At 39.3% G+C, this 21,626-nt stretch overlaps 2 protein-coding genes across 21 annotated transcripts in view; one reads left to right on the top strand and one right to left on the bottom strand.

Moving 5' to 3' along the window:
• LOC106028573 (uncharacterized) overlaps window positions 1-13,345 on the top strand; it is a 36,895-nt gene extending 23,550 nt beyond the window's left edge. For 5 of the 18 annotated variants that reach the window (XR_010041419.1, XR_010041420.1, XR_010041425.1 and 2 more), the window contains 2 exons: window positions 6,035-10,214; window positions 11,869-13,345. The gene's annotated coding sequence lies outside the window, so the exon portion shown is untranslated. Of the gene's footprint in view, window positions 1-16; window positions 10,215-11,868 lie in introns of all 18 variants that reach the window. The other 13 variants (XR_010041423.1, XR_010041426.1, XM_063231633.1 and 10 more) reach the window with 5 other exon arrangements.
• Elac1 (elaC ribonuclease Z 1) lies at window positions 2,572-20,667 on the bottom strand. 3 transcript variants are annotated; one of them, XM_003474037.5, is made up of 4 exons: window positions 20,514-20,667; window positions 14,577-14,741; window positions 10,085-10,552; window positions 2,572-8,254 (listed from the first exon to the last, which is right to left on the bottom strand). In XM_003474037.5, exons 2-4 carry the CDS (start codon window positions 14,731-14,733, stop codon window positions 7,788-7,790), a joined length of 1,092 nt encoding a protein of 363 aa, XP_003474085.1. In that variant the 5' UTR covers window positions 14,734-14,741; window positions 20,514-20,667; the 3' UTR covers window positions 2,572-7,787. The 3 variants fall into 3 exon arrangements, with proteins under 3 accessions (XP_003474085.1, XP_013012626.1, XP_005005590.1); XM_013157172.3 differs by having other exon boundaries at window positions 14,577-14,736; window positions 20,514-20,645; XM_005005533.4 differs by lacking the exon at window positions 20,514-20,667 and adding an exon at window positions 19,909-20,506.
• Between the last annotated feature and the right edge of the window lie 959 nt (window positions 20,668-21,626).

Consider the following 21,626-nt stretch of genomic DNA (forward strand, 5'->3'; position numbering starts at 1 on the left):
TTTGTTTTTGAGACAGAGTCTTGCGGTGTAATTCAAACTGGGCTTGAACTCACTATGTCACCCAAATTGGCCTCAGACTCCTAGCAGTTGCTCTGCCTCAGCCTCCTGAATCTTGGAACTACAGGCTCGGTTTTAAATTGCTTTTTAAAAATGTTGTTTTAGTAATTTTATCGAAATTTATTTATAGTAATTCCTTTTACCTTACTGTGTTTATATGATTTATATCAATATCTCTTTTTACATTCTTGATTGGGTATTTTGTAGAAAGTAGTTTTAACAATATATCATTGGATCAACTGATGAATGGATAAATAAAACATGGTACATTGATACAATAAAATATTTTTGGCCATTAAAGGAAATAAAGTACTCATATTATGTGGATGCCTCTTAAAAACATACTAAGTGAAGAAGCCAGTCACAAAGAACCACATGGGATGAAGCATTTCTATTATTATGCAATAACCTAAACAGGAAATTAGTAGTAAACAACAGATTAGTAGTGATGATAGTTGTACAATTCTATGAATTTTTTTTTTGTACCAGGGATCAAACTCATGACTGTCGCTCTATTAATGTTTGAAAAGCTATTGAATTGTATGGCTTTTTTTTTTATCGGTACCAGGGATTGAACTCACAACTGCCTGCTTGCAAGGCAGGCGCTTATGCCGCTGAGCTAAATCCCCAGCCCCCCCCCCGCCTTTTTTTTTTTAATCTGGCTTTTTTTTTTTTCAAGATAGGATCTTACTAAATTGCTAGATTGCCATGGCTGGGCTTGCACACCTCCTGCCTCAGTCTTCCAGAGTGTGGAAATTACAGGCATGTTCCAGCATGTCCTACTTCAATAAAGTTGATTTAAAACCTGTCATTATGAGTGCAATCACCAGCATACACACACACGAAATTTTTTAAAAAATCTTATCACTGGACAAATTATGTCCTCCCTCAGTTTTACTCAAAACAACAAATTGGAAACTACTAACTTGCAAAAAAAAAAAAAATTGTTACATAATCATTCCACTTTTTTTAAACCTCGATACTAATTTATCAATTATCACTTTCTTTGGTTTTTATCCTGCACATTTGATCACAGTAGTATCAGCAGGATACTTGACCACACTGGTTTCTATGAAGATCAGTTTTAGGAACTATTTCATATGAAAGTATGTCTGTATATACTTGCAAAGTCTTTGCTTATCTCCAGAAGTACAAATACGCTAGTGGGAAGACCACTGTTCAGGCTCACTGCATCTCAGGAGAGGCACATGGGAGGACATGGATGGTGCCCAGGTTCTGCTGGCGGGGTCCATGGCAAGGCCACTGATAAGCCAGTGAGGATGAACACTGGAGCTGCTGACCCAGACCTGTGTACTTCTACAAGGTCAGCTCCAGTCCAGAATATGTGACAGAGATAGGGTCAGATGAACCTATCATCTCTGAAAGTCACAGCAATGTAGAAAACAACCTACACAAAATAACCTCAGTTATCTGAACTAAAGGTTGTTCAGTTCTGCCCGAGGCTGCCGAAACACTGGCTCACAGTTCAAAGATTTATGTAGCTGGAAAACTTGATTCCTTGACTTTCCTCTTTCACTTTTTTTTGTGAGTGAATTTAATCTTTGTACCTGCCATGTCTGCTGAGAATATAATTAGCATGCTGACATCTGAGCAGCAATTTCTCAGCTTTATTTAGGGATAGAAGTATTTTTTACTTTGGATAAACTCAGGTACCCCCAACTTCCTTATTATCCTGAATATGATAGTTGTTTAACCTTTCATATACATTGAGGACACAGCAATAGCTATATTCAGATGTCAACTGGAGTTACCTATCCTTTAAGATAGACATGAAATTGGCTCAGTTCCTCCCCATTGTCCCAATGGGTTATGTAAAAGTCAGCGCCTTCTTCCCAGTATTCTAAATATTTCTGGGAAATATGGGTTCCGTGAGCACCTGATTCCAGCTTCCGTGAACTGTACTCCTTCGAGAACTGACCACTCTTCCTCCTGCTCTTTTCCTCCTTACCCCGTCATAGAATTCAGAACTTGTCTTTGATGGTGTGGAGGATCCTCAAATCAGGTGCCTAGCAGACTTCAAAGAAAGTTTGGGGGACACGGATATACTCTGGGGAACAAGGACATAACTCTGAGCAGCAGAGAGTCAGTAGAACATCTAATTTGTGTGCATTCCCCATTCTTTCCCCATTCTCCTACCCTCATGGGGTTTCAGACGCCTGTCTTGAGGATCTGCTCTCTCCTTCCCTTCTTTCTTACTTTTGTTCTGATATTCCTGTACTTAGCAAAAACCAACATCCACTTGTTAGGCGAGGGAAAAAAATTATTTTTTACAACTTTTTCGCTGTCTGTGGATTTCTGTCTACATATCCTGGGTCACCAAGCTGAAGTTTTAAAACTAGTATTGATAAGGATTTCCCTAGTAAAGTCAGAAGCCACTTCACTCCTCAATTTTATCTCAGAGAATACAAGTGTAGATTTTGCTTGTAAAATGAATCAGAAAAAAATAGGAGAAAAAGAACAATCTATTAATAGAATAACACAATGACAAGAATGTTTAGCCAGTTAATACTATTTATTGAGTACCTGCTATGTTTCAGGCACAGAGCTAGGCACAAAGGCAAACAAAATCAGACATAGTTATGTTCTTGTGAAGCTTACAGAGCTTCTGAGAAAAGAAACAACAATCAAATACAAAAATAAAATGAAGCTATCAGTGACAAACACCAGGAGAGTGCAGCACAAGTGCTGTGAGAGTAACATGCTACTGGGGTCAGGCTAGCTGTCCATGAGATTGTGACAGCAAACCTGTGATCTGAAGGTCTAGGGTTGGAGAACCTAGGAAGCAAAAGAGCACTCCAGGCTGAGGGACAGGCCATGTGGAGGCTGTGTACAACTGAAAGCCTTGACAAAGGACGGAAAGAAGGCCCACATGACTGGGGCTGAAAACCTGGGCAGCACTGAGGGGTGAGTGTGGGCTGAAAAGATAGTAAGGCTTTGAAAAGTTTCAAGCTGGGGAATGCGAGGCAGCTCAGATTTACGTTTTGAAAAAAGCATTCTGGCTGCAGTGTAGAGAATGGGACGGAATGTTACAAAGACTTGAACTGTCAACTGGAGAGCCCATGTGAAGACAGGCAGTGATTACTGATGATTATTCAGAGCAATGTCTTCGGCTGGGGATTTAGCTCAGTGGTGTAAGTACCTGCCTTGCACCAAAACAAAACAACAACAACAACAAAAACACAGAGCAGTTTCTTATCTGTCTGTTCTTTTTTATACTAAATGAATATACACATACAAGTAATTCAAAACAGCAAAAGTACTACCATATAAGGTTTATAAAAAAATGAAAACAAAAAAAAAGCAGCCCTCCCAAAAAACAAAACAAAACAGGAATCTCAGCAGCACCCCAGCCGTCCTTCCCCAATCCCTTCACTCCTGCCAAGGAGCCCTGCTTCCACTCTTACCTACTTACCTAGTATTTCCGCCCCCTTCTTTTTGGGAGGAGTGGGGAGCAGGGTCTAGTGCTGTGCTACAGGCCCAGCCTTTGCCCTTGCTTTTTAAAACATATTTTTAAAGTGCTATTTGCTTTTCAGTTTCACATATTATTTCCTACTAGGGAAGAGAAAATGTTCACACTACTGCTCCATGTTCCCCCGTCTTGCTTTGCAAGAAGGAATTCAAATCCATGACCAACAGTTTTTTTTAGTATTCCCATATGAAAAAAGTACGAATGTTCATTACCAGAAAAAAGAAAACATGAATCTGTAAGAACAGACTCAATATATTTCACTATAAATATATACCTCTGTAAAAAGTGTTTTCATGTATATTTGTCATGGACATATTTGACGCAGTAAGGATTTCTATCCCTTTAACAGAGTATAAACTACCCAAATTTTAAGTTTTCACAAGAACATTCAATGAAACCACAGTTGCAGTATATATATCCTAGTTGAAAGACATAATAAAGTTATTTGTACTAGGAGCAAAAATAACTATTATAAGACTGATGTCTTGGGATAGAACTGTTAGAAATGTTATCAAACATTGACTGTCCATAACATTTACAGATAGAACAGCAAAACAGGCCACTCCTACAAAGAGTGTGAAAACAAGCGGGTGATTCCTACCAAGAGCCTAAAAATATAAGTCAGACATTGTGACCCTCAGATAAATAAACTCCAAGGAAGGAAATAACTCAGAGGTACAAAGATTTAGTATGAAAATATTCACATGGAGTTATGTATAATAACAGAAAAAATGCTCCAAAATAGAAAAATGGTGATATCAATGTAAAAATAAGCATGTCTACATGTGTGTAATTATATATATATATACATATACACACATATAAACATTTATAATCATTTATAAAATACCTACATGCCAATTTAAGTTTGAAGAAAAAGGGTAAGATATTTTCTCCTGGGCTGGTCTACCACCCATACATGTCAGAATCACTCCAGGTGGGAAGTATTAAAATCCAAATTCTCAGGTTCCTTCCTAGGCCTACTGACTTTTAAGAGACACTGTGAACAGCCCAAGGCTCTGTGACTGATACATTCTTGACTCCTAACAGAGTTTGATTCAAAATTTATTAAAACTATATTAATGAGGCATGAGTGGTTCATCTGGGCAAGTGAAAACAACTTTAAAGAATGGAAAGTATGTGTTTTAAGTCCAAAAAATAGATGAATCTATGAATTTCTGAAAATTTTTAGGTCAGTTTAGGCCACAAAAAGTATTATACTAAGTTCAAATATGGAAATCATTACCTCAATAAATTGTCCAGGTAAAACATAAGTATAATAATTTTAGTAGTTATAAGGAACAGCATTTCTCAATGTTCCAAGACATTCCTTCGCAAAAAGAGGGTTCAGTGATCAAATAAGTTTGGGGCACATTATACATATACCACTCCCTCCTCTTTAAGGTCAGACAATCATTAGTAGATTACAGGTTCTGAGGAGTTAAATAACCTTTCTTTTTACTTCTAGTTCCTTGTTGTCTTAGAATTGTCCTGCCATTAAAAACAAATTCTAGGCTGGGAGAGGATCTGGAAAGAATTCTCATCATGGACTGAGTACTACACTTGACCCAACATCTTAGTTTCTTTCCTTCATCTCTGAGGGCTTATCATGGCTCAAATCAGCTCCCAAATAATGTTCAAGAACAGCAAAACAATGCCAGGCCACAAGACTGGGACACCGAAAGGAAGTTTTACTTGCCTATTACTACCGCTAGCCTGTTAGCTCAGAACGGGAAACATACCTCTTGTCTGTTCATTTATGTACGTACCTAGCACTTATTTGGTACTCAACGAAAGGGACACAGCCATTCAGGTAATTTTAAAAAGTTTTGATGAGTAATGAAATGAATGCACAATCAAAATATCAAGACTTCATTTCACTCAAAGAAAGTTTGAGCACTTACTCTACAAAGGCATTTCTAAGACTGTAGAGCCAGCAAGACATAGTCCCTTCCCCTAAGAGCTCTAAGCAATGAGCTACTAGTCCCCTAGTTCTGCCTTGTACATTTTGAGAACACAATAATTTCTAATTAATGCTTGTTTAAATTGAGTTTGGAAACCAAGACACACCTTAAGTTTGGTCAAATTTGGGCAATTTGGAGGCAAAGAGACTAGAGTCAAAATCTGACCGTTCTAGAATTATTGAGAACTCAAGTAAACAGAGGTGTCTTGGTCATCACTTACTACCATGTAATCTCTATAGCCAGCCAAGAATCAAGAATTTTATGTAGAGAAACCTTAGAACTCAAAGGAATGTAAAAGTACACACCTTGACAGTGTTTCTAAATGTGTGTACTGCCAAGTTCCCTCGGCTTTTGTGATGTTAACATACAGGACTGAGAAAGGAGTTCTGCAGAGTTGACAGGCCTGTGTACTGCAAGACTTTTCATTGCTTTCACAGTGTGCTGCATTCCTTATATACATTATGTTTGTATTTTTTCACAAGAATCCTATGAAGCACATTTTATGCTTTTTTCCATCTTGCAGATAAACAAGTTGAAGAAACTATGACAGAGTACATCATAACCTGCCTGCTCGACCATAAAGGTACCACCCGAGTGGAACTCTAAAAGCAGGGCTTTCTGGTACCAAAGCCTGGTTTATGATCACTGCAAGCAGTACTTTGTTTAATATGTTGATGGGTACCAGCCCAGAGGAACACATAGTACATAGTGTTTCCCAAACTGGTTTGATTAGGGAGTCCTTCTGAGCAAATCCCTTCACTTGGTTTTCATGAGAAATACTGTGAAGCAAGTGAGTCAAAGTCTCCATGGCAGACAAAAAGGAGGTAGAAGGTAACTCTGAAAAGAAAAGCTACTCTACAATTTGTTCATTTCCACCTCTGCCTTTCTCTCCTCTCCCCTTTCTCTCACCCCGCTGTGGTACTGGGGATAGAATATAGGGCCTTACCACTGAGCTACATCCCCAGCCCTCTTTTACTTTGAGACAAACTCACTAACTTACTAAATTGCCAAGACCAGGTGACCCCCCTACCTCTTCCCAGCGTTGGGATAGAGGTACATGCCAACATGCTGCCAACATGCTATTAAAATTGTGCTCAAAGAATTATTATAGGGACATGTAAATTAAACCTTGGTTTAACAGGTACCATTTAAACCTCTAGACTCATAAGCTTCACTTGGTGAGTCACTTATTTCACAAAATATTTCATATGGAATTCCAATTCAAGCATTAGAATCTTCTGTAGGATTTGACTTACATATAAACCCATTACATCACTAGTTTTGGTAAAGCATATTCAATTGGGAGTGTGAGTTTTAACTTGTTAGGACAAGAACTGAAATTTACATTTGAGGATGAGATCATTCTTTTATTTTTTTCTGGTAGTACTAGAGATTGAATCCAGGGTCTTATGCATCCTAGGCAAGAGTTCTATCACTGACATACCCCCTGTTGCCTTTTTATTTGACACTGAAATAGGGATTCACTTCCTTATCCAGGCTGACTTCAATCCCCCTACTTCCCTGAGTAGTTGGGATTTTAGGAATGCACCACCATGCACAGCTAGAGTAAGAGAATTCTTCATTGTACAGGACTAACCCAAACTCTGTTGGACATTTGGCATCCCTGATCCCTGCTGATTAAACACCAGTAACATCACCACCATTCCTCAGTCCTTATAATAAGAATACATCCTTAAAATTTCTAAATTACTAGGGAAGTATCCAGCTAAGAATCATAGAAAGTTCAATAAAATATTAAGACAAACTCCCAGCCCAATCTTGAATTCAGTATTCTAACAAAGCCACTGTCAAGCTATTGTTCTCTGTCTTCTGTTAGTAACACGAGTAGATTCAACACAAAATGCCTCCATTCCCCTAAGAATACCATTCCCCTCCATTCCCCTATCAATACCATTTTTAGCCAAGAGGCCTATATACTTTACCAATAACAGCAATAAAGATGGGCAAAACTAGGGCCAAGAATTCATGGCTTGTATCTGTGACAGTAGCCACAAAATGAGAAGTTTATTTGAAAAACCTATCATTTTGTCTTACATTTCAAGAAGAATGTTGGATGTATTTTTATCTTTTAAAAAATGATTTATTATCAAAAAGTTTGCTCCTTCTTACTACGAGGTCAGTTTAGCAATGCAGCTCCATCCTTTCAGGATTATTAGGGCCAATAATTTTTAAAAAAACCAGAAAACAAAACTCTGGACTGTAAGTTTTGGCAACATATTCACAGACACGTCAATAGGTACTCAGGAACACTGGTTTCACTTCTTGATCGGAATGCCAATCACCATAAAATCTTCTGCTAGAGTCACTTCTTGGAGATCTAATACTGATTCCGCCTGCTTTTTCAGTTCTGCAATGCCATCTGCTTCTCCTTCCCTGGCCAAAGCAACTGGTTTGTACCTCTGACTGAAATGAGTCAGAATCAGCCTCTTTGCACGGCACAACTTTGCAAATGTTGCTGCCATCTGTGGAGTGCTGTGGCCATGCTCCTTTGCTTTGTCCATCTGAGCATCATCCAAGGTCGCCTCGTGGATCAACAGGTCTGCATCAGAGCACAGCTTCACTCCTCCATCACCCACAACTCCAGAGCAATCACCCAATATGCAGATTTTTCTTCCAACAATAGGCTTTTTTAAGACGTCTTGGGGAGAAATTGTAATCCCATTTTCCAGGACAACAGAAATCCCATTTTTCAGTTTCCCATAGGCAGGACCTGGTGGAACACCTAATGATGAAGGCAGATAACATTATATCATGGATATGGAATTTATGATCTTTTAAAAAGGCACTTTCACAGCACAGCAAATAGAAAATGAAATAAGCATCCAATTCTTTTCATAATTGCTGTTTTACTACTTGTGGAAAACTAGAATATTTATACTTTTAAAAGTTCAGTGTTGGCTATTACCAATGTGTTTATACTTAAAACATTTCCCATGTTCATTTGTCAGATGACTTTTAAGCTGCTAAATCCCGCTAAGACTTTATTACAGTGAGGATAGCAGCTTTGATTCTCTGCTATACATGGAAATAACAGTTTTTTAAAACTGCTTTACTTAGTGAGCTAATTTTTGGGCAGAATTAAAGAGTATAATCAAACAGTAACACAGTGTCTAGTCAAGATAGGTACCCACAAGTTAACTTAACAGAAAAAGCATTAGAGAGGACCGTTTGGATCATAAAATCAGAAGCAATTTAGGAATCACACATGAAGAATCTTCTTGGTAGATGGGACAATTCCACAATTATCAACCTGGGCCTACATCTTAAATTAATCTAGAGTGACACCTGATCATCACTCTGGACAATACTTACAAACAAGTATGATCACTAATTCTTATACAGATTCTGTTTAAAGTTTCCAAATACGATAGTACTTACACAGGCTTTGAGATAATAAAACTAACTTTGACCTAAGTCACTTTTCCTCATTATGTAGCATCTTATTTTAGTAAAGGAAGAGATTGTATGCATAAAGAAACAAATATACAGAAAGGAGATGCCAAGGCAGTGGTGACTGATGCTGGGGGTGGGAAGGACCTGGCCTCTCTTTCACAGTGAGAGCTAAGGATCCTTCAGTAAGCCCTAAACCTTCTTTGCATGCTTTCTTACCACCACGATCAGCCCTAGTATATAAAACTGATTAACGTATAATGCATTTTTTAATGGTACTGGCATTGAATTCAGAGCCTTTACACTAGAATCCTTTTTAATTATACAAGTATAGATAGATATAGATGTTTATTTTTAGTTTTTTTTTTTTTTCATTTTTATAGAGTGATTGAGAGAGGGCAGAGTCTAAACTGGCAATCCAAATGCTTAGGCCTCCCAGAGTGTTGGGATTATAGGTGTGTAACTAGATACAGTGTTCTGAAAACCAAATTAAATTAGTCATGTTTGAGTGAGCAGGCAAAGTAGATAGAGAAGGAACCCCTGCAAATAGTTGTCTGCAGCTCTAAAGTTAAGAATCATCATAAAAATTCTCAGGCCAAAGATGTCACAAATATATATTAGCCAGGCATGATGATGCATGCCTATATTTCCAACACAGGAAGGCTGGGACAAGAGGAATGCCTCAAGTTCAAGGCTGGCCTGAAATACAGAGTGAAAGCTTCTCTTAAAGCAAACAAACAAACAAAAAGAAAATATATTTCAAAAGGAAGATATGAGGGCTGCAAGTATAGCTCAGTGATACAGTACTTGCCTAACATGTGGAAGACCCTGGCTCAACCCCCAGCAGCACAACAAAAAGACCATTCCCACCCAAACAACCTTACCAGCCAGACAGTATAAAGTGAAGATAAGACACGTAAGAATGTGAATCCAGAAAACTAAAGAGAGAAGAATTAAAAAATACTGCATATTTGGATTTTGTTCTGAATAGCATCTTTTGGCCCCAAAGACTTTCCTTAATAAGCAAACTTTGGGCAGAGACAGTGGAGAAAAAGTTATTTTTAGGCCTGAAATACAGGAAAGGCAAGTTACAGCTTCACTTCTAATGGCTAAGTAGCTTAGCTTTTGAGAGGGATACACACACACACACAAACGCACTTACCAAGGTCTTTTAGCTTCTGTGCATTAAGTTTACCTGGCCGTTTCTTTTCCACAACAGAGAACCCAAAGGAGGGAATTCGGTGAAAGAGGCGAAATGCTTTTACAACAAACTGTTCATCATCCACTAGAAGGTATGAGTTCTCTTCTGAGTCTAACAGGATAGTTCTTCCTTGTCCCTCTTTAGGAGCGCTGTCTGCTTTAGCCACGTGTGAAGATTCTCTTAGCTCTTCTGTGGGACACTGATCTGCTGTAGGTACCAGCTCATGGACCACATAAGGAAAGACCAACTCTGTATGAGAGAGCTCCATTGTTCGCCAGATGAAGTCCCGAAGCCCTACAGGGCCATAAATTTCAATAGGCTGTTTGGTGACAACGGAGCTACTCTGCAGGCTGATTGTGCATAGGAGGCCAGGAAGGCCAAAGAAATGGTCTCCATGAAGATGTGTGATGAAGATCTTGGTAATTCTCCCTTTTAATTGAGACAAAGAAATACATTTGGAAGTTTAAAAACTAAAAACTCAAAGCTATTTGAAGCAAGCCTAACAAATTGCACTAAAAGTATCACACTAAATCTAATAGACTTATTCTTTTCTTTGCTACGTGGTTCCACAAGCAAAAATGGCTTTACTTCATTGGATTGTTTTTTTCTTCCTATTTGTTTTGTTTTGTTTTGTTTTGGTACTGGGAATCAAACTCATGACCTCACACTTGCCATGAAGGTGCTGTGCCACTGAGCTATATCCCTAGCCCAACTGGATAATTTTAAATGAGATATTTATTTTCATTAAATATCTTAAAATTATACAGTTTTGCATTTTTCAAGGTGTTTTCCTACATATTCCCTATTTTAAAAGAGTGAGATATAAAATTGTACCAAAATAATTCATTGAACTAGTTGAGACACGTCAAAAGTCTCTGACTGTTACACTGCCCCCTACTGCCTTCTCTGAGAATAGCAAACATGTACTGTACTTGTTTCACTGATTCCAGGGCCTGAAGCCAAAACTGCCTTTTAAGGTCTCCATACGGCACAGGGGTTAACCAAACAAGGCAGACCCTGGATGTCCTGCTGAGGTTGTACATGAAGGAAAAAAGGGATGAGGCTGAGAAAGGGACAGGAAAGAGGTGTGCAAATAAAGGTGGTTATGAAAGGAACCTGGTAAGACACAGAGGAGGAGAGCAACGAACCCCAGAATGACTGGAGGACAGATCCCTTATGTACTGTGTAAAGGCACTTGGGCCCTTCTCCTGCTTTCAATCTGAACTAACACAACAGCTTTTTCAGAGCTCATTGGCTTAGATTATAACTTGATTTAGCCAATCGTGAACTGAATTTACTGCTGGTATGTGGCAGGATGCCACATCAGCATTTTCTGAGATGCACCACAGACATTTTGAAAGTAACAACACAATTAACCCATTTCCAGTATAACAGGCTTCTGGGCCTTGCTCAAGGCCCACCTATTTTAAACATCTGATACCATAAAAGTACAGGAGCAGTTTATTGATACCATAAAAGCACAGAACCATTTATTGCAATGTGATTTGTCCTGTCAGCGAATGTTCTCCAACCAAGTCTGCTTAGTGACTACACCGGGCCCAGGGGCAGAGAACAGTGGACTGAGGAGAAGCTGATTTTAGACTTTGAGAATCCCCAGAAGGAGGAGACACTCTCACACTAGAAGCTTCCTTAATATGCTCCTTTATCTTTCTTTCTTTCTTTTTTTCCTTATTTTTTGCTGTTTGCTGACCTTGAAAATCTTTTAATTTCCCCCTCCTGTTTAGGATACTAAGCCACCTTGAAGTGTGACATGAGGACTCTGCAGATAAAAAGACTATGGTGGCCACTCAGTTCAGATTGCATGTTGGTCTCAAAACTGGCAACATCAGCTTTTCTGGGTCCTTTCCTATCTACTCCAAAACAAAGCTAAAGTTGAACAGCAAAACAGCCTGGGAACCCAAAGCAAGTCAGGCAAATTAAGTAAGTGGAAAATTGCTTCCCACAGTTATCACAGTTTCAAGAGAGACAAACATTTCATTTTTCAAGAAACTTGATTTCAGAGGGAGAAAGAATGGCAACCACAATTATCAAAGTTATGAGGAAGCTATCAAATGAAGAGAGAAAAATATATGTATTCCCTGGCACATGAGAACAAGCAGTGATCAGGAAAACACTGCCCACAGAGGAATGGAATGCTAAGCACCCTATGAAAATGACGGTAAGGTATAACTTTCTACCATGCAAAAAAGTCTACAATACATTGTATGTATATATGGTTCCAAGGAAAAAAGCGGGTTATGCCAATGTAATGTGTGATTTCACTTATGCATAACTACACATACATATACACCAAATACGCATATACGGCCATACTGTTACCATATCTATATGAACAGCAAGTTTACCTAAAGGGAAGAGAATTTGGGGGTTCTTATTTATACTGTTCTGTTTTTTTCTAGCCTCCACAATAAGCATTACAATCAATTTAAATTCATTTAAATAGCGGCTGGGGATTTAGCTCAGTGGCATAAGCACTTGTCTGGCAGGCACAAGGTCATGAGTTTGATCTCTAGTACCAAAAAAAAAAAAAAAAAACCATTTAAATGATTTATAACAATCTCTTGTGCCCTCTTTTTGTGCCAGAATCAAACTGAAGGTTTTATTTATGTGCTAAACACACATTCCAGCATAAAGCTACATCTTCAGCCCCACATAAAAAACTTTTATAATCATATTAAAATCATACTTTTAGCCATCCTAGGGACAGAACCAGCCAGTGTCTCCTGATACCCATGTCACAATGGAACTTAGGGTGCTGGGAAACAAGGCAACCCGCTTGCCTCACTGGTAAGCATCTGTGAGCCTACCAGCCCACAGGCTGAGAATCAAACATCCCATTCTCCCCTTCCATTAGCAAATGGAAGCCAGAAGTCTGAGCATCTCTTGGGAGGATGATCATATGCATTGTTATCACTCTTTTGCTTTGTTCTGATTAATTGTATTGCTCTATTCAACATTCTGTTTTGACAAGCTCTATAATGTTCTGTATTTGGTTTGATTTTGCTATACCTGACTGAAAGAACAACTATTGTGAAGATAACAAGATATACTGTGGCACCATTTATCCCATTACCATTTATCCCAGTAACCTGCTGTGACATTCTATACCAATTTCACTGCATTATCTCAATTGGCTTTGTTCTGCTTTGTTCTGTTGTATTTTACTACCTTCAAAATAATAAAAACATTTTTTTAAAGTCATACTTTTAACAATTGTTTTATAATCATTTTGTTGTCTCTGTTTTTGGTGCTGGACCTTGCACATGTAAGCACATGCTCTACTAGTTAGGGTCTCCTCTGTGCTCCGAAAGTACTTCAAAATATCTGCATTGTTCTTCTTGGCACACTACGTGCTTCAGGATTGTCTGCAAGTCAGTTTCCATCACTAGACCAACAGACCTTGTGATACAGGAAGTATCTTTCCTTTAAATATCAGATGATACACCCAACAATGAGCTGTAGGAATAACCACAGTAACTACTTTTTTATCAAGACCAAAAAAGTAAGAGGTACTGTACAAAGTTGCTCATCATCTTACTCATTCACAAACTGAATAGGTATGTAGTAGGCATCTGTAGCTATGTAACTATGATAGCTATGGAACTTTATTGTACAGGGAGGTAGAGAACACAGAAGCAAATTATTTGATTAACATAATTCCAGATACTGATGATAAGGAATCAATAAAAATAGGATGAGGTGAGGGAAGGATTGCTTAACCCAACAGATTCAGGAAAATCTCTGAGGAGGTGGCCTTTGAGTTAACATTTAACTGATGAAGGGAGGAAACTACACAAAAGAGGAATTCTTATAACATCTCTTCTAAATAGAGTTTCACCTCCATTTTCTGGACAAGGAAAGTAAAGCTTAAGTTTGCTAATCTGCTAGTCACAAGACAGACATTCTGGGACTGAAACCCAGGTCTGCAAATCTGGACTGAGACTTTGCACTATTCATTCCTCTATCTTGCAGGTGCTGGTCTTCGCTTAATGTATTTTTCTGACTGCAGTTCCCCTTTTAGCCTGGGAACTCTTCCTCCCCCTCAACAGTCAACTTCTATGAGATGCCTAACCCAATAACCCCAAGTGGAAAAGGGTGTCTCCCTCCTCTGAACACCTACATCTTCTTATGACCACTCTTTTCTGTGTAAACACAGCTACTGCTCCAGAGCAGTGTCCATTCAACATCCCCCATCCTCTACCCTTAAGCCTACAGAAATCCTTGCTCTCAACATTTACAAAATGAGTGAAAATCAAATAAACAAGTACACGAAGTTCAGCACGGATGGCTGGATGCCTGAGGACCTTCTAAGCCTTGCCAGGGCTCTAGCACTGACGTGGGATGCAACTGTCAGGGCTATTTCTGAACAACAGGCTCCAGGATAGCCAAGAAACTGAAACGAAACAAAAAAGAAAGCTGAATATGCACTAACCTGCTTTCAGTTGGCTTTTCATAAGCTGTGTCTGTGTTCCTTCACCACAGTCAAAGAGCCAGCACTCACCCTCACACCGAAGGACCAGGGCAGAAGCACCCCGGGTTGGCGATGGATATGCTGCACCCGTCCCAAGAAAGGTCACATCCATAGACATCTTCTACTCTGCAACAGAAAGATCACCTGGGGATTATTTCAAAGCACTGTGCCAAAAATAAACATATTCTCATGAGACTTACAATCTTTGTTGCCAGATTTTGAACCTAAGGCCTTGTAGTTGCTAAACATGTGCCCTGTCTATACCTCCCAACTCCCAATTATTTTCAGCTATTGCTTTTTTTTTTTTTTTCAATGTTGGGAGATAGAAACCAGGGTCTCACGCCTACCAGGCAAGCACTATAGCACTAAGCTAAACCCACAGCCCTTATTATAACTCTTAACTGGCTAAAATTACAAGTGACCAAACCTTATAATTGCGCACATGCGCACACACACACACAATCAATTAAAAACTAATTGAGGGGGGCTGGGGATTTAGCTCAGTGGCGTAAGCGCCAGCCTTGCAAGTGCACAGTCGCAAGTTTGATCCCCGGTACCGATAAAAAAAAAAAAAACAAACAAACCTAATTGAGGGGCTAGAGGTAAAGTACTTGCCTAGGATGTGTGAGGCCCTGGGTTTAATTCCCTGCACCACAATACAACAATCAAACAAAAAGTACAACTGAATCCCATGTATATAACACTCTCAAAAAGGCCAATGTATATATAGATTCTAAAAGGACAAGCGTCCATCAGTAATATGGGAAAAGGAAAGAAAGATTATTAGGTGAATTCAGGACATTTGGAGGCATCAAAACTATTCTGTATGATGCAGTAAGCATAGACACATCATCATACATTGTATGATGTATGATGTAGAATGTACAACACAAAGAACCAAGTCAAATTTAGTTAATAACTGTGTCATAGTGGCTCACCAACTGTAATAAGTGCAGCACTTCACTGAAGACATTAATATAGAAGAAACTGGGAATTGAGAGGTGAGAAGCCATATGAAAACCCTGTATCTTCTACTCATTTAAAATAAACACAACACAATTTTACCTGAGGTACTGGCAAGAGATGAGATTTAATTATGTTTACTGAATGGTTCATGGTGATCAACCTTTCCTCTGAACGATCATGTTCTGTGATAGCCCATAATAATGCTACTTCAGAGTAAATGCTGAGCAAATGTCTCATTCCTCTAATGACTGGTTAGGGTACTGCTAATAACTTGTTGAATGTGCAGATTTCTGCCAACTCTTGGCAGTATTTCTTTCACTACTTCTGGACACATCTGCCATCTTTAACATACTTCTATCGTGGTGGATGTGTATTAAGCAAAGTAAGTGAAAAGGAACTGAAACTTACACATAACCAGTTCTAGATCATCTAATTGGTCCACACTGATGGCAAGGAGGAAAACTATTTAGAAAAACTACTATAGTTACAAAATTTGACAGAAAGCTGAATATAAGATAAACATACAAAAGAATCAATGAGTAAAAGGGAAAATCCAGAAATAAACTGATACATAAGAAATCAATATATAATAAAGTATAAAAGGATGACTTATTTATTGAGCAGTACTGACTTGCAGAAAAAAATAAAGCAAGGTCCTTGTTTTATATTGTCTATAAAAATTTATTGCACATGGGTTAGAAATTAATTAATTTATTGAGACAAGGTTTTGCTATGTAGTGCAGGTTGTCTCTGAATGTACTATGTAGCCCAGGCTGGCCTTCAGCTCAAGATGAGCCTCCTGCCTCAGCTTCCCAAATCCTAGGATGTGTGTGTGCTACCAAGCAGTCTTGGGTTAGAAAATTAAATGTAAAAATCCAATAAAATGTTTTGGAGAAATAGGAGAGGATGGGGGGTGGGCTGCAGCTCAGTGATACAATCCTTGCCTACCTCTGGAGTCAATTCCAACACTGCATGGGCAAAATATCAGGAGAGTATGTATGTAACTTTAGAGATGGGGAAATCCTTATTGTCAAGACAAGAAGCCCAGGAAACTTAAAGACATAATTTTCATTTGAACTTTTATATATCAAAGACTTATAAAGTCAAAGAACAATGACTGGAAAAAAATTTGCAGCACTTGTGACAAGATTGTCAGTTATGGTGGCCCATGCCTGTAATCAGAGCACTTAGGAGGCTAAGGCAAGTGGAAGGCCTAAATTTGAGGCCAGCCGGAGCTACACAGTGTGCTCAAATCCAGCCTAAACTGTATGATGACACTCTATCTTAAAAAATATATGTGTGTGTGTGTGGATGTAAATATATATAATTTAAAAGTTTATGCAAATGCATTAAAAAACCCAAAATATTGATGGAAAAAAAAATAGGCAAAAGACATACGCCAGAATCACAAAAGAAATTCAAGTGACCAATAAGCATGAAAAGTGTGCAGCAGAAATGCAAACTAAATTTTAAAAAGACACCATTTTCTACATATCAGCTGGCAAAGAGCAATGCCCTAATGGTAGCCAGTGCTAACAAGATGAGTAAATGGGTGTTCCGCAAGTTACTGATGGTGGAGGTAAGAATTGCTATTGCACTTTGGAAGAGTACTTGGCAGTTAAGTGATATCAATAACAGTAGTGCTGTTGATAACAAGCCTAGAAGTCCTATTTTGGGGACTTTACCCTATAGAAATAAAGGATCTAGGTACAGTACTGTTTTATTATATTGCTTTTAGGTTAGTTAAAATATTGAAGCAATCTAAATACATATCCATCGGGAAATGGCTAGTTTACTGTACATTCCTATTACTTTTCCTATTAACTGCCTATTAACTATTCAGCAACTAATACTTAGGTCTGTAACTACTGCCCTAGAAGGATGATAATGAGAAGTTACAGGTGGCTATGTTATTGTCTCAACTTCGTAACAATGCCCCAAACACCTACACTTATATGAGACAGTCTGCCGTGGATGGATACTGATTATTTCTGGAGTGATTAGAATGCTGGGGTAGGAGAGGTGTTATCAGCTCTTAAATCTTTGTATTCTTTCAGTTGTAATGAATAGTATTTCTTTAATTTTATATTTAAAACCAATGATTGTTAAAGAATGTGTCATAAGGCTGAACATGCTTTTCTAATTACATAATCTTCCTATTTTGGATAAATCAGCTCCCTACTTCCCATATCTCACAAATCCCTCACACATAAAGTGGTACATCTTATCCCAATCCAAAGAGGTGAAGTTTCTGCAAGTGTCTCTTCAATATTTTATTCCACATCTTCTCAACAAGGACCAACTCTTCCTCTGACAAGCAGCTTAATCTGCAGAGGGTTCCCTCCTGGACTGCAGTGTTCAAGAGGTGAAAATAAACACAATGTAGAAAGTTAGAATGTAAGGGGCTGGGGATTTAGCTCAGCGGCATAAGTGCCTGCCTTGCAAGCAGGCAGTCGTGAGTTCGATCCCTGGTACCCGTAAAAAGGAAAAAGACAAAAAAAAAAAAAGAAAGTTAGAATGTAAAGCCTAATAAAATGCAGAAAAATAATGAAATGTAATCACTTTGCAAAGCCTGTTGTTTAGAAGGATTTTTTTAACTAACTTTTTTTAAAGAGAAAAAAATAAAACAAAATTTCAAAACATGATGATTACAGGATAACAATGGTTAATCCATTGCATACTGTTATTTTCAAATTAGTTACTCAGAGTACAAGCTATCTGCTTTTAATTGTGAACAATACTAGCACAAACCTTTCTCTCTTCAATGAATGCAAAGAAATCAGTTGTATAACTATCTTAATTATCATATATACATGTATTATGTAATTTCTTTCTGAAAGATATTTTAGAAAGTGGTAAGATCACTTTCCAAGCCCTAACAAACAACAGAGACCAGTAATACTGGACTCTGGGAGTAGATCAGGATCATCTGGAAAGATTTTAAAACATACCAGTGATTACACTCTTACTCTAAAACAATTAAATAGGAAATTCTGTTACAAATGTGCTTTGATATTTTAATAAGACAGAGAAGGAGAACCTTACCCTGTAATTCTAACACGGAATCAGATTTTAAAACCTGGGTATGGTAGCACAAGCCTTAATCCTAGCAAAATGGGAAGGTGAAGCAGGAATACTGCAAGTTGCAGCCCAGTCAGGACAATATATCTACTTAGTGAGACTCAATCTCAAAATAAAAAATAAAAAAGGGCTGAGGATTTAGCTAATGCAAAAGACCCTGGGTTCAATCCCCAGTACCATACAAAAACAAAAACAAAAACAAAAAACCATTTAGTGACAAGCTGACCCTGACCTGAATTTAGTGAGTTTATCTTTTTTTTTTAAAGAAAAATTTCCAACACCTACAGAAGTAGGATATAATGCTTTGCCACGCACCCATCATGGAGCTCCAGTAATCAACAATTCATGGGTAATCCTGACTCCTCTATACTCCCACCATCCCCTAAGTTACCCAAGAAATCTCAATAAACGGTATGAAGTATTTCCATCGGAAGGCACCCGTCATTTGGCTGTTTCTTTCTGATGTTAACATCTACTAGTGATCACTGCCAGGATCCATTATTTCATTAGAGTTTGCCAAAGAGTGCCACTTTCCCATTCATTCTGCAATTATTCGCTAGCATCTCACAGTAATTCACAGGGTCAATTATTTGGTTACCCTGCGGTGCAATCTGTACATAAAAGATCCACAAAGAGAAACAAGATCTAATCTAATTCCTGATGATGCAAATGATACATAGTAAGCCTGTAGGTTTTCTTGTCAAAAAATGTAAGTAGAACCGGAAAAAGACTAAATACCAGCTTATTAAAAGCGTCTAATGAACATAAGACCACTTAACTAATTTCAGGAATGGGAAAAACAATATTCGACAGAAAACTTTATAGGACAAGTAAAAGGGGAAAAATGGGAGATTAAAGATTTAGGAAGTACCAACCAAACATGTAGTACCTGTTTTGATTTGGCCAAATGATAAAGGGGAGGCAGGGTACAGACAACTGGGGAAATGTACACCTTGAGTGGAGAGTACTTGATACTATGACTAATTACCTGGACTGATAATGGATTGATGTTTAAAAACGGGTTACGGTTTTATAAACATAAACAAGTAGTGGAGGTGAGGGTAATAGATAAACAGGTGACTGAGTTGGGAATTCAACACACTGTTCTATTTCCAGATAAAGTTCTCACAATAAGAAAGTTTAAAAACAAACCAAATAAAACCCTCCACTAGGTCAAGAAAGTAATCAGAAATGGTGCACGTTTGATATGCACACTCTAGATATCAGGAATTAAAAGTGAGCAAACCAGATTTGGTCTCTGTCTTCTTGGACAAAAAGAAACAGCTGTTCGCTTTTTCAAGACTGTAATCCACCCTCTACGAAGTGCACATTCCGGTCGTGATTACAAGTCACTTGACACCCTGGATCCGTGGTTCTGGGTCCTGGGTGCAGATAACAAATCACCCCATGAGATGGGGTCTCAGCATTTACAAGGCTTCCCAAGTGGTTCTTAGGGTCGCCCGAATAAGAACCAGCGCTTCTCAGTTTTCAGGCAGACTGCATCAGCCCTATAATCACTCCGTAGCAGCGTAGGTGAGGCAGACAGCGCCCTCCTCCATTTTACAGAAGAAAGAACCCGGGCCAGAGGGAGAGAGTGAATGGCTAAGCACAGGCAGGTCCTTAGGCCAGGCCTCCAGCCTAAGCTCGCCTAGAAGATCATGTCACTTTCGTAAAAGGATAGGTGGGCGGCGGTGTCAGCGCCGGGCGGCCGAGGCTCCGGCCCGAGACGCGTCCTCACTCCCAGGCCTGGCTTCTCCGCGCCAACTGGACCAGGCCGGACCAGGCCGGGCCAAGCCGAGGAATCTCGAGGAAGCGCGCCAGCCCCCCTCCGGCACGCCCTTCCCCACTCACCCTCTCCCCGAGGCCCGGGTAGGAGCTGAGCGAGAAACAGGCCCGCTCCAAGGCCCCGCACTTCGCGGGGCAGCGATGCGCGCAGGCGGAAGTGCGCCGCCGGCTGCGTCCAGATCGGCCGCTCTAGGATGCGCAGGAGGCCCGCGCTCGGTGGCACCCATCCTGGGCTGGGTTCCAAAGGCTTCCTGAAACCCGGAGGGTTGACGGGAAAGTTCCTGCCGGTCTCCGCCTGCTTTCCTGGTCTCTCTAGGGTGTTTTGTTTTTCATGTTTGTCAGTCAGAAATGACCTTCTTGCTGCTTTGCTCAGGCACGTTTGTATATTTTTAAATATTTGCTTGCAATGAATTTCCAGCCTCTAAACCTGAAAGTTTAAACTTGTGGCACCTTAAGCGAGAAAGTTAGGAGCCTTCAGCGAAACCGAGTATCTTGATGAGCTCCGGCCCCTATTTCCATTCTGGCTTCCCTAGGTTACACTGTCCGTTTGCTTGAAACTGAAGCTCTGTGTGCTGTGCTTGCCTCCAAGCCTTTAGGACGTGTTCTCTTCAGGAATCAGACCAGAAACTGATACAGCAGGTCGCGATTACGAGCAATAGAAGTGGGTATTTTGACTGCAGTTTTTAGAGATTAGTTGTTTTGTTTTGGTTGGTTGTTCTGTCTTACTGGGGGGCTGTATTAGGGGTGCCCTATCACCGTGCTGCATCCAAAGACCTTTCTATATTTTATCTGGAGATGGCCCAGCTGCCTTTAAACTGGCTATCCTACCTTAGCCTCCAGAGTAGCTGGGATTGCTGCCTTCAATCTTGTTATCCTCCTGCATCAGCCTCCCCAGTACAGTAGCTGGGGTTACAGGTGTGCACCACCAGGCCCAGCTAGGGTGAAAATTTTTGAAACTACCAGAAGAAAATGAGGTATATCCCTCCACCTTGTACTTCATTCGAAAAACACTACTTGGTCTGCTTTTTGGGCTCTTCAAAGTCTTATTTATTGAAGTATTAATTGAGTTCCAGCTTTGTGGATAGTATTATTTTTGGTGCTGAGAAAATTTTTTAAGTGTCAAAGACCTTACACTAAGGCTGGGAAAAGGTGTATCAGGAAGCAGTCAACTAATAATAT

The sequence above is a fragment of the Cavia porcellus genome, unplaced genomic scaffold (assembly GCF_034190915.1).
Source record: "Cavia porcellus strain 051 isolate PalLab524CR breed Dunkin Hartley unplaced genomic scaffold, mCavPor4.1 scaffold_20, whole genome shotgun sequence".
Classification (NCBI taxonomy): Eukaryota; Metazoa; Chordata; class Mammalia; order Rodentia; family Caviidae; genus Cavia; species Cavia porcellus.

Excerpts from the sequence above, each read along its gene's own strand:
- Elac1 (XM_003474037.5), bottom strand. The coding sequence starts at position 14,733 with ATGTCTATGGATGTGACCTTTCTTGGGACGGGTGCAGCATATCCATCG. Across the intron at positions 10,553-14,576 it reads GAAAAGCCAACTGAAAGCAG|GGAGAATTACCAAGATCTTC; the intron begins GTTAGTGCATAT and ends CTCAATTAAAAG. Across the intron at positions 8,255-10,084 it reads ACAGAAGCTAAAAGACCTTG|GTGTTCCACCAGGTCCTGCC; the intron begins GTAAGTGCGTTT and ends CTTCATCATTAG.